The sequence below is a fragment of the Poecile atricapillus genome, chromosome 3, assembly GCF_030490865.1.
Source record: "Poecile atricapillus isolate bPoeAtr1 chromosome 3, bPoeAtr1.hap1, whole genome shotgun sequence".
In the NCBI taxonomy this organism is placed as follows: domain Eukaryota; kingdom Metazoa; phylum Chordata; class Aves; order Passeriformes; family Paridae; genus Poecile; species Poecile atricapillus.
The window spans coordinates 72,879,394-72,891,712 of record NC_081251.1 but is presented as its reverse complement, the minus strand read 5'-3'; the positions used below and the strand labels follow the sequence as shown (position 1 = coordinate 72,891,712).

The 12,319-nt window shown below is 44.9% G+C and overlaps 1 protein-coding gene across 1 annotated transcript in view; it reads left to right on the top strand.

The window, feature by feature from the left end:
* Positions 1–677: 677 nt before the first annotated feature.
* Positions 678–12,319, top strand: part of PGBD5 (piggyBac transposable element derived 5) — a 59,710-nt gene continuing 48,068 nt past the window's right edge. Inside the window, exons 1-2 of the mRNA XM_058834100.1 lie at positions 678–930; positions 1,027–1,113. Of these exons, the coding sequence (XP_058690083.1) occupies positions 678–930; positions 1,027–1,113 (340 nt within the window). The remainder of the gene's footprint in view (positions 931–1,026; positions 1,114–12,319) is intronic.

The following is a 12,319-nucleotide window of genomic DNA, read 5'->3' as shown; positions in this document are numbered from 1 at the left end:
ACGCTGTCGGGGGTTAGCACCTCGGCGCCCTTCTCCTCCCTCGGGGGCCCTTCACCCTCTCCCCGCAGGGCGGGCGCTACCGAGGGACCCGCAGGCACCGAGCCCGGCGCTCCAGCACCGCGGCGGCGAACAGCTCCGGCCAGCATCGGGGGCCGGGCCGGGCCGGGGCCGGGCCGGGGCCGGAGGCCGGGATGGAGGCTGGGATGGAGGGCTAGGTCTGGAGCCAGGCCCAGGAGTTGGAGCGCGGCTGGGCTCAGAGACCCCCTCCCGGTGTCGGGGCGCAGCGGCGGCCCCGCGGTGCCGGCACTGTGGTTTTAAATGGGCGGAGCGGCGGCGGGCGGCGGGGCGGGCGGTGGGCGGCCCGCGCTGGCCCGCGGCGCCCATATAACCCCACCTCCCGAGCGCGGAGTGCCGCGGCAATTGGCTGGATGTGGTACTTGGAGATGTTGAGCTGGCTCCTTCCCCCCATGTCCCTGCACACACACAGGGGCGGGTGGTGCGGGCGGGAGCGGGAGGCAGGGCTCAGCCCCGGTGGCGGCGGCGGGGCTTCCCCTCCTCGCTGCCTGCCCGCCGCCGTGCCGGAGCCGCTGCTTCTGCTGGGCTGCTGCCTGCGGCCGCAGGACCCGGCCGAGCCGGGCCGAGGGGAGCGCGGGCGGCTGCTGGCGGCGGCCGAGATGATGGCGGAGGGCGGCGGCGGGCCGGCGCGCAGGAAGGCGCTATCGCTGCTGGAGGCGGCCCGATCCCGCTACGAGAGCCTGCAGATCTCCGACGATGTCTTCGGGGAGTCGGGCCAGGACAGCAGCGGGAACCCCTTCTACAGCACCTCGGCCGACTCCCGCTCCGCCGCCTCTTCCCAGGACGAGGACGACGACGAGGAAGACCAGGGGCGCCCGGGGGTGCCGAGCCCGCGGGGCAGGGCGGCCCGGCGCCGCGCTCCCCGGGCGGCGGCCACCCCGGCGGAGCGGCGGCGGCAGCGGCAGGTCTGCGGCGGCAGCGCCGTCCCGGGCGGCCCCGGCCCTATGGAAGAGGAGGAGGAGGAGGAGGAAGCGGAGAAGGGGGGCTGGACCCGGTCGCTGCGAGACGTCCCACCCCCTCATTTCAAGGATGGCAGCGGTACGAGGAGAGCGAGCTGCCGGGGCCGGGGTGCCGCGGGGATGCCAGCGGGGGATGCTCGGAGCGCGGCCCCGGGCTTGGGTCGCGGCGCAGCCACGGGAGGGAAACCCGTACAGGGGCCCGGCTGCGGCTTGGGCTGCTGCCCGGCGCCGGGCCTGGTGAGCGGGGGCACGGCAGGTGCCTCCTGCCCGGCCCCTTCCCGGGAGCGGCCCCGCTGTCCGGCCGCTGGTGCCCGGGGCCGGGCGCGCCGGTGCTGGAGAGCCCGGCCGAGGCGGTGAGCGGGAGGGCGAGGAGAGGCCGCGTGTGCTTAGTCACAGGCATCCGCTCCCCGGCGGGGCTGTGGCGGTGCCCGGAGCACCGGCAGCGCAGGGTTCCCCGCGGGATGAGGACAGGCGCTGGCCCGAGCAGAGTGGCTGCCCAGGCCCCCGGCGTGGCTCCGCTCCGGGGTGCGGCTTGGCTCCTCGTCCCCACTCTCGGGTGGGGAAAGCCGCTGGTCAGGGCGCTGCGGGTCACCTGCCCTGCGCTGTGCGGGGGACTGGGACGGGGATTCCCCCTGGTTGCAAGGTTTTCTTTGCGGCTGTCCCTAAACTTAACCCTCCCTGCGTGGTTTTTGGCCCGAGCGAATAGCAAGAGTGTGGTGAAATGACACAGCGCGACCTACAGCAGCAGTGCACAGCACGGAGATCTCAGTGGAGTGGCTTGTGTGGCAAGTTACACCGCTGAGGTTTGCCGAGGGAGCCATTATAGCATATATCTGCAGGCCTCGACAGCCAGGTTGACTGTGTAGCAGAGCAGCAAGGCATTGTAAAAACAGCTTAATGGTTAGGGAAAGCTGGGATGTGAAATTCAACATGTGCATCTGTGCATAGGATAGGATGGTTGCTGTCCGTTTTGACGGTTTGCCTGTCCTAAGGTTGCTTGTCTTTGCTCTTTTTTGGTAGTGTTTGATTTCTTCATTTGGCTATTAGAAGAAAATGCCAGAGTGCTGCTGCACTTGGTATAGTGTGCTGAAATTTGTGCAGTGGGGCAGGCAGGAACCTATCTGAGGAAGCAGCTTGGGATGGTTGAGGAGGAAGGTGGAGCTAGCACTGGAGCCCAGAGAAAGTTCAGTTGTGCTTCTGACAAATGTGCAAAAATAGGAGCTGCGTTTGCCTCTATAAATAGATGAACCTTGTAAAATGTTAAAAAATCATTGTTATATGCCTTTGTAAAGAACCCAGTTCTATTGCAGGTTCTTAATCATAAACATATCTAAGATGACGTTCTGGATTACAAGCTTGATGTGATGATATTTCAGCATTGATTATCATTTAAATTTTCTGCCTTTGATGGCTTATTACTTCATATTATTACTTTATAGTTATAGTAATACCCTTTTTAACACAGAGAGAACTGGGATTAGTGGTTTAATACTGGTTTGGAAAGGAATTGAGTTGACCTGTTAATTCAGGAATTCATATTTCCTTTGAAATAAAGGAGTCAGATTTATGGTTGACAGGAACAATTCAGATGTCTCATGAGAGAGGTGTATGGATATTGCTGTGAATATTTCCTTCCACTAATAGATGCAGAAGAGGTTACTTCTGCCCTTTAGTTCTGTTGATTGTGATGATGATGATGATGATAGATGCTGCATGCTCTTCATAGAATGGTGATTTGGTTTGGCAGAAGTTTAGGAGGTGTCGTGATTTGATATGTAGGAAACATGTATCATCTGTGATATTTTTATTTTTGACTACTCAAATTCCAAGCTATGAAACTACTACATTGTATATAACTGAGCACTTATCTAGTTTGTACATTGACTGGCTTTAGGCCTTGCAGATATTGTCATCAGAGTCATGCTATACCTGCTTGTGCTGGCACCATTGCTGCTTCATTGGACAGAATTCTCACACAAGTTTGTATCCATACCTGTTGAGGAAAAGGTCTCCACTGAGGTGCCTTGCAGTGACAGCATGTCTTTCATCCCCTTGTGGAGTAAAAGCAAGAAACACAGGGTTAGATAGAGCACCAAGAAAACTGTATTCTCTGTTCAAATGTGTTGGATTCAAGATCCTTTCTTTCTAGGTTCTGAGATTAAAAGGAATAGGTTTACATGAGACTGAGATAAAAGTTACCTTTGGTTAGCACCAAAACTTCAGAGCATGGCCTTTTGGTCAAAATCCCAAGGTTTGCTTAGGGGCAAACATCAACTTGACATCATCTGATGCCAGGAGACAAAGATCTCATGAGACTTCAGCCTCATTGATGCAGGAGATAAATTTTTGAATCAGACTAGGGTCAAACCTAGTGTCAAGCTCTTTGGTTTGGGAGACTGTCCCTTCATGAAAGGGAGTGTGTGGAGGAGGAAAAGGTTTGAGTTAGTTATTGAGTGAGCTAAAGCTCCCAAGAGAAAAAATAAAGAACCACTTGGTCTTTTTAACTACAAGTAGAAAATACTAACACTTCCCTTTTTTCTTTTGAAGAGATTACCTACTACTGCCTTTCCCTTCCCAGCCTCAATATTAAACTTAGGGCTTTTAAAAGCACTGTATCCATACCTAGAATTAATCTTAAGCACAGACAGGCTAACTTATACTTCATCCCAGAAATACACTCGAGGCCCAGATGTGCTGGGGGCTGCTGGCAGTGTGTTAGATGGTTGAATATGTCCTCAGTCTGCATGTGTGTGTGGCGATGCTGCAGTGCTTGTGTGGAGGTAGGTTCTGACAAGCTGGGAAAGGTCTGGATTGACTTATGTGTGAGGAGATAAGTGACTGGCATTGCTATGCAACACAGTGCTGTTTGTGTCCCAGATTTTTTGTTTTCTGCCTCTTCTTCAGGGATTTCCAGTTCCTGTTGTTCCTGTTCCATTTAATAAAAATAGTGGGTGCTTAGATTCCCTGGGGAAAAAAAAACCTACCCAACATGAATACCTTTAGCTGATTTCCTTTGTTGCAAAATAACTGTTAACTTTAACATAGAGGTTAGAACAGATGGCTTGCTGGTACTTTGTGTTATTTCCTGTTAAACTATTTTGCAAATCATTCTGTTAGTTGGTGAGAAAATTCCAAACCATACAATTTGATACCCTGATTTTTAAACTGGCAACTTGTGGCACTGTGCAGTTCTAATGAAGTCAGGTTGAGGAAACAAGTGTCTATCACAAATACCAAGGCAGTAATAAAAGTTCTGAGGTACTGGGATGTCAGTAATGGATAGGAGGTCTTGGGGCAGTTGCTGAAATGCTTTTCCTTCACACAGAGCACCTGGCTACAATGGGTTCATGGGTAGGTCAACATGTGTGTTTAAAAAGATGATGTAATCTATGATCAAATGCTGGATCCAAGCTTTTTGACCTAGTTGTAGAGTGCAGAAAGAACAAGAGGACAAATTGCTGCTAGGATAGGGAAAGAATAATTGAAAAGGAGAGAGAGAGAGTAAGCAACTACTGTTACAAGCCAGCATGTGCCAGTAACTCAACATAAGCCCTTATTTCTGGTTGCTCCTGCCTCAGACTTTATTGGTGTGCTTTTCCTTTCTTTAGGAGCGGGGTGGCTCTGAGTGATGCTTTCCCTTGTTAGTTTAGTAGTCTGGCCAGGAACGGTTCTATAATACAAAGAGGCACTATTGCTTCTGTTCTTGGTTCTTTGGGGGTCTTTGGAGGTGTGAATCTCCTGGTATTGCTGCAGCTTGATGTTCCTGATTTGGGGTCTTCTGGCATTTTCTTCCTAGGATCCAATGTGTCCTATATCCATGTAGTTCAGCAACCAGAAAATTTGACCTCGGATGTAAGAGCACGTCTTACTGTTAGGATGCTATGTTATATTTATGTTTTAGGGTGGCAGCAATAGCAGGGAAATCAAATTCAGAAATTAATGTTGAAGTCCTCAAAGATACAGGCAATCAGTGCTACTGTTTCCTTCATTTTCTACGCCCTCCAAACCCTGTTCTTAATCCTAGACCTAAAGACAAAATATTAAGAATGTTCCTTGCAGAAAGAGCATAGCAGATCCTCTTTGAGTTGCATTTAGACAGTGAAAATAGCTTTTATGAATTTTCAGAGTGTTTCTCTGAAACAGTTAATGTGCCATAAGTTTCCATCTTTGAAAGACATGTTGCTGTGTAACAGAATGCTCTCAGGAAGAAGCTGCTAAGACCATGTTTAGCAATCTTGTCACCTTGAAGAACTTTAAGCAAATATTTAAAGTAGTTTCTAGTATTTTCTGTTCCCAAGAGCGTGGACAGTCAGATGGGAAGGCAGCAGCATTCTAGTAGCAAGGAGCCTGGAGGAAGAGCTCGTGGGTCAGGCTGGGCCATAAGAGGGCCATGTACATGCTACCACCTAACAATGCAGGAGCTCTTGGTTCAAGTCCTGAATAGAATCTGAAGGCTTTAGTCTTACTAGATTGATGTCAATAGTTGAAGGTTTTAGAGTAAGAAAAGTATGAAAGCTACTTAGTCACTTATGTCAGAGTCTGCTTCAGAAATATCTGGCCCAAATTCTCTGACTGTAAGTGGATAAAGTGATGCTGATATGATTTGTTCTTATTTATGTCATCATAGAACTTAGCTGCTTTTGACTTGCATAACTATGGAAGATACTGGGAAAAAAATTGCATATTTATATAATCTGTTCTTGCAGTCTACATAGAAGTTACTTATAATGACAGTATCACAACATTTTCAGGAAGATATGATAAATACATCTCAAAGATGTGCATTACTACTTTGTAAAGCCTTTATAGGATGACAAAGTCTTGAAGTTTTGCTAAGTAAGTGAATTGTGCAAAGGCTTAATATCTCATACATCTTACAAAATCTAGATGTGCTTTTCAGGAGGTTTTAATGGCTTGAGAGCACATTTTTCTACTTCCATCATCACTGGAGAGAACAAAGTGCATATGACAGCTTTATTGATTAAAAAATTTAGTGAAGCTTTGCTATCTGTGTTCCCTTGCTCCTTTTGCCCACACCTCTGACTTAAACATGCATTTGAGGAATAACCTGGTATTTAGATAGACTTTACAGGAAAAAAATCCAAAAACCACAACACTGTTTTTTCTCTGCTTTTATAAAGAGAATCTGTTTTGGTCAGTACTTGAGACATGAAAGTCTAAAAGCACTTAAGGTCTTCTCCATAGATACTTGTCTAGCCTTTTACAGAGAAAAAGCATATTTACTCCTAGATCTGTTACTGCATAAAATGAGTCTTTTCTCCTTGTAGCTATTGATGGGGTCATTTAAAGTAGATCAGTTCCTACAGCTACTCAGGTCCTTTAGTCAACATCTCAGAAACAGTACAGCAGTTTCCATGTCTGTATACCTTTAAGTCAGCCTAGAGAGGAAATCAGCCTCTCTGCTCAGTCTAATGAGGATGCTAATGGTGGAGTTGACTTGCAAACTCTGTATTGACTGCTAGGTCACAGAAAGTTGCCTTGGATGCTATAGAATTAAAAGAAACTGGAAATATCTCTTACATATTCGTGTTCATACAAGAGTTTTGCTTTCCTCCTGTGCTGAAGCTTCAAAATTTTTGGAATAGATGGATTTAGCAGTTTGGAAATCCAAGATATTTCTAAAAAGGAAGGTAATCATGGATACAGTTACACATCCTGTTTAGAGGTCAGTGGAGTATAATCCCTGAAATGCCTCATTCTTTCAAGTACTGCCAAAAATTTGGCATGTTATTAGAAAAGAGAACAGATGGACTCAAAAGGAATGCATGGCTAAGACAATTGCATGAGGATACTATTGATGCCTTAAGTTTTAGCTTTCATATTTTCCAGATTCTGTCCTGTATTGGTTTATAACTTTGAACTTCATATAAAGTGTTAGCAAGTTCTATTCACAGTGCAGTTAGGCAAAACAATCCCTTTCCAGCCTGAGAACCAAAGATACCGTTGCAGCTTCAGGCCCAAAAAGTATAAACAGTGGCAAATTGAGGGGTGGAAACTGGGAGGATGGGACTTCATAACCTGAAGCTGTAATTGGACAATTAACCCAAATATGTAAATGGACCAAAACTTATAAAAGTGTGAAAACTTGTGACTGGTTGTCCATCTGGCATCCATCTTGGGTGGAGCCATGGCCAGGCTCTTGTACTGCCTGAGGTGTATGGTTTTTAGGAGCTTATCCAAGTGTCCACTTCATATTCTTTAAAGAACAGGATGTTAACCAGTCACTGGTTCTGTGTGAAAATGAATGAGCACATACCTGAGTAAGTCCTTTAAAAATTAAGCCTGAGTTCCTTGATTGACAGACTGCAGGGGAAAAAAAAAGGCTTGGAAAGCTCCACAGCTGATTTTGTGTCTGTATAAATTACTTCTGGACTATGCCCTTATTTTCTGTGAGAACAACTGGTATTCATGTAACATGATTGATAGAGAACATCCTTTTGATTCTGCTTTCTTGGATAACATGCGGGATTCACATGACCTCTACTAACAAACCATACATGGTATTAAGGACAAAGAACAAAATCAAGGAACTTCTTTCTATTCAACAAGCAATACGAAACTGTAACTATGTAGCTGCATAGTGGGCAAGTTGAAGTGCAGTAGATGAGGCACACTGTAAGGATGCCAAAATCATGTTGTAGAGGGATACACAGGAGACACAGAAGAAGAATGTATGTCTGTATGGATGGGGGCAATTAGCTGTGTCTTGGACAGGAAGATTATTGGACTGACATGAAAGATACAGCAAACCCATCAGTGGGCACAAATGAAGGTGTTATCTCTAGTGAAGGAAAAGCAGGAAAAGACTTAAAGCAACTGCTGTTATAACTGTGATTCATTTCTGATTACATATGGCAGGGAGGTGGGTGTGTATGAAAGATTAAATTCAAGGAAAATATGAATATCTTTCTTTTTAAAAGTTACTTACAAAATTCACTGTTGTGGAAAGTCTGACTATCCAGTGCATGTAGTCATCTCTGCTTTTTCTGAAAAGGTGGTTAATGTATGAGTAGGGAGCACCTGTAAGTGTGCAGTACTAGGGGTCAGTGTGTAGCTGTGGGTGTGTGGCTCTGCCCATTGATGTCATGGTGCTGTCTGCTGCTGGATGCACCCTATTGACAGAGGGCTTGGGCAGTAGTAATCTTGTCAGTTCATGCTCAGGAAAACTATTTGGAAGCGGGTACATGTATTGAAACTCACACATGTGATCACTTACACATTGGGAATTGCAGAATCATTAAGGTTGGAAAAGACCTTTAAGATCACCAAGTCCAACTGCCAACTCAGCACCACCATAATGTCCACAACTAAACCACATTCTCAAGTGCCATATTCATAGGTGTTTTGAACACTTACAAGATGGTGACTCCACCTCTTCCCTGGGGAAGAGGTCATCCATCTTCCGCAGAGGGCAGGGTGGTGGTCCATAAACCTTGTGCTGCAGCAGCCAGCTGAAAATGAACCACCTTTGGTTTGGGGCAAGGATTCCCAGAATGATCTTGAAGAATGTGAGATGCTCTTAAATCTGTCTTGCTGGATGTGTTGCATTATGGATATAAATATGTGGATATAAATTCTTATTTAGCCTTTCAAAGGACCCATCTCTGCAGTACTGGCTCTGAGTTTCACATTGTACTTTGCATTACACTACATGTGTTGCAACAAATCTTATAGACATTAAAATATATAGTGGGGCAAAGCAGCCAGATGCAGAAATATCTGATTAGATAAATACCATCTAGTTCACATCAGGTATTCTCACTGAAATTATTATTACTGAAAATGCCTGTTTGTCTCCATTTGAATTGGATAGGTGTAGCCTAGCATCTTCAAAAATGTGTGGCATAAAGATCTTTAAAAAGCTTAACTGTTCTGATGGGACATTTTTACTTTTATTTAATTTCACTTAATTTTATTTTTAGCGATTAAGAACCCAAAAGCGTATTCCTGAATGGAGCTGGACTTCTTGAATTTGTTTATTAAACCTTTAGATAACATGAAGTTGGGAGTGATTCCATGTATACTGAAGAGCAAGCTGGGAATTTCCAAGGTTGTTGATAGCTTGAAATTGTCTGGTGTAGGAAGCACAATAGCATGGTGCAGGAAGGAATGCCTAGTGTGAAGGCAGCAGTGACTAACAGCAGAAGTGGAAAATGGAGAGGAGGAACTGTCTAGGTGGAAAAGGAGCTGGTGGTTGAAGCTGAGCACCAGACAAATGCGACTCAGTGTCATGCTGTTGTGAAAAAGGGAACATCCAAATGGATTGTATGAGACTTAAAATGAGACTGTTTTGCCACTTAAGAGAGAGAGTCTGGGTTGCCAACCCAGGTGAGAAGCACATAGTTAAATATGAAGAGAAAGGACAGCAGGAGAAAATCTACTAACTTGGCTGCCTTTTAGTATTTTGGTTTTAAGCCAAAGGGCCATATGGGTAAGTAAAAGAGCTATTATAGGAAAGGGAATTATCTGCATTACCTGCTCTGAAAACTAAATATGAGGAATAATGGGTATAAATTGGTGGATAATTGAATCAGACATGATAGAAGCTCTCAGGCAGTGCAGTGGTGCAGAAGACAAATGTGTCACTGCAAACCTAAGAACAAGTGTCATTAACCCGTTAAATCTGTTGTAGCAGACTGACACCCAGTATGTGTGCTGAATGGGGATAGAGGCCTTGGACTGAAGGACTTCTAAGGTCCCTTCCAGCACTCTTTTCCTTTGTTTTACATAGGCTAAGATAAACTAGCAAACTGCTTAGTGGCAAGTTTAATGTTGGTGTGTTAGGGAAAGGACTTGCTACTTGCATCTTCCATGTCAACTTTTGGAGTGGGGAGAAGGCTGTGCAGCTTCTGGGAAAGAGCTGTGTGCTCACAGAAGGCTGCCTGGTCTGTTAAGGTGAAATTCCCTGCTTCCCTGTGGCCCAGGCAGACTTGATGGTTACTTAGGGTAACCATCTCACTTCTATGGTAATGAGCTGTGTGTCCATGAATCTTGTATCTTTACTCAAGTCACTTACTCTGAAACTCCTTTATGTTCAAAGCACTAATCTGCTTATGTTAGGGATGGCTGGTGTGCCGCTACCCAAAAACTTGTGAGATTAACAGAGCTACACTCTGGAGGCAGTGCATCATCCACTGGTGCCTGGGTTTGTACCTGCCTCTGTTCATGACACTTCTTGAGGTATAAGGAGCTTCCTTGCAAGTGAATCCCAACACAGCCCTCTGTAGACCACAAGGATGGATATGTGGAGGAAGACAAGCACAGGTCTGGAAGAGGCCCAGCTAAGTCATGGTGTGGACACTTGCTATTGTGTAACAGGCGTCCTGGCAAGAACAACAGAATGTCTGCTCCATGTTTTTCCAGTTCATGGGTTGGGTATCAGAAGGTTGTTCCTCTGCTTCTCTGTGAGCATTGCAAAATTGTTTCATCTTCAAAGACTACTTTTTGGCCCTTACATATTCTTTTTTCCTGATATTTACCTCAACTGTGTTTAAAGAGATTTGCTTTTTAGTTGTCTTGTGGTTTTTTTCTTTCTCTAGCTATTTCTTTCTCTCTTTTTTCTTCTTTCTTTTTTTTTTCCCCCAGGCTAAAAATATTCTTCGCAATATTTCCCTGCAAGAATACACCCCTACTTCTAGTAGTAGTTCTCCGCCTTTTCCAGTGCAGGATCAACTCTTTGTTGACAAATTGCACAAGTCCAAGCAAGGTCTCAAAGTTCCTTGTTCAAAGGTACTAGCATGTCACTATCCCCACTAAAGATAATCAATAACCTGCTTTATGCTGTCCAAAAAATGACTCTTCTAGAAGTCAGTTAGGTAACACTTCTCTGCAGAATAAGAGATTGTGTCTGATTTCAGCAGATAATTAGAGAAAAAACTTTCAATATGGGTTTTTAAGATTTATTTTGGCCAATAAATTCAGATGCTATCTAGTAGGATGATCAGCCCAGTATTTTCTGACAGTGTTTGAGCATAAAATTGGTTCTGATTTCATGTCCTGGTAAAAGAATGAAATAATGCCTTTCCCAAAGTCACCTCCCTTCATCCAGGGAACTTTTTTCTCAGTCAAGGATCTGGGTAAGAAGGACACACTAATACTCTTTCTCACCTGTGCTGCTGCCAATCTACAAGTATCTAGCTAGAAAAAGAACAGATAAATTCAACTTTCCTGTAAGTAATATCTTAGAAGCTTACCCACAAAAATGGTTTTAAGGTGACCTGTCTTACGGTGCAAATGTCTGCATTTGTCTTGATGTCTTTCATTAGTCTTTCCTTAAAATCTCTTCCATGTTTAAGGAGTATTAGGTTCCGAGCAACAAGTTAAAGTCACCAAGGCTCTTGCTTCTTTTAGGAGGATTTTGTTTTCCCAGCTTAATATGTTACCTTGAACTTGGATTCACTTAGGTTCTTCTTTTGGGACTTCTAGTATCTGAGGATTAGAAACAAAAATATATACTAAATTGCAAGATTCAGATTTTTTCTCTGTCTTTGTCACAGGTATTTCAGCTTCTGGTGTCCTGTCCTTAGACTCTTGAAACTTAATCTGTTGTGAACCTTATTAGTTGCCTTGAGAATGAAGCCAAAATCCCTGCCCTAACAGCTGATACACACCTAGGTTATCATGAATCTCTGTCAAGAAAATTGCTCTGGCTTCACTTCTTCCTTCTTCCCCTTCATCCCCCTTTTATTTTATTGAAGAGCATTTTGGATCTTTCTGTACAATGCATAGCCGTTTCTGGTTAAGAGGAGTGTGAGTTCAGCCGGCAATACCAAAACCTATAATCCCACTAGACTCGGATAAATTCAAAACATGTTGAACTATGTTGAGTGCAAATAGTAGTGCAGGCACCTAACTGCTTTCTGGGGACAGATGGTGGATGTAAAATACTCAGCCATGGATATTTTTTAATTGGTGCTGTCAGAGTGGGTACTGACTATGAAATGGTTCTAGAAATATGAAATGGACTTGACACTGTTAATGTGACGCTGTTGTTGAGATTATACTAGTTTTTAACTCTCTCCTTGTTTTGTTTTGTTTTGTTTTTGGCTGCTGGCTATCTCTCCCTGAATCAATCAAAAGATACTAAGTGAGCATTAGTTTTTTTTCTAAAAGCAGCCATTTGTATCATATGATGAAGCAGAAAGGTTTGATAGCATTTTATGGACATATATTGCTGGAGAGTGAGTGAGATGTTAAAATAAAAACTGCCTTTTCTTCAGGTCTTTTGCCAAAAGGTTGACTCAGAAGGGGTCTGAGTACTGACC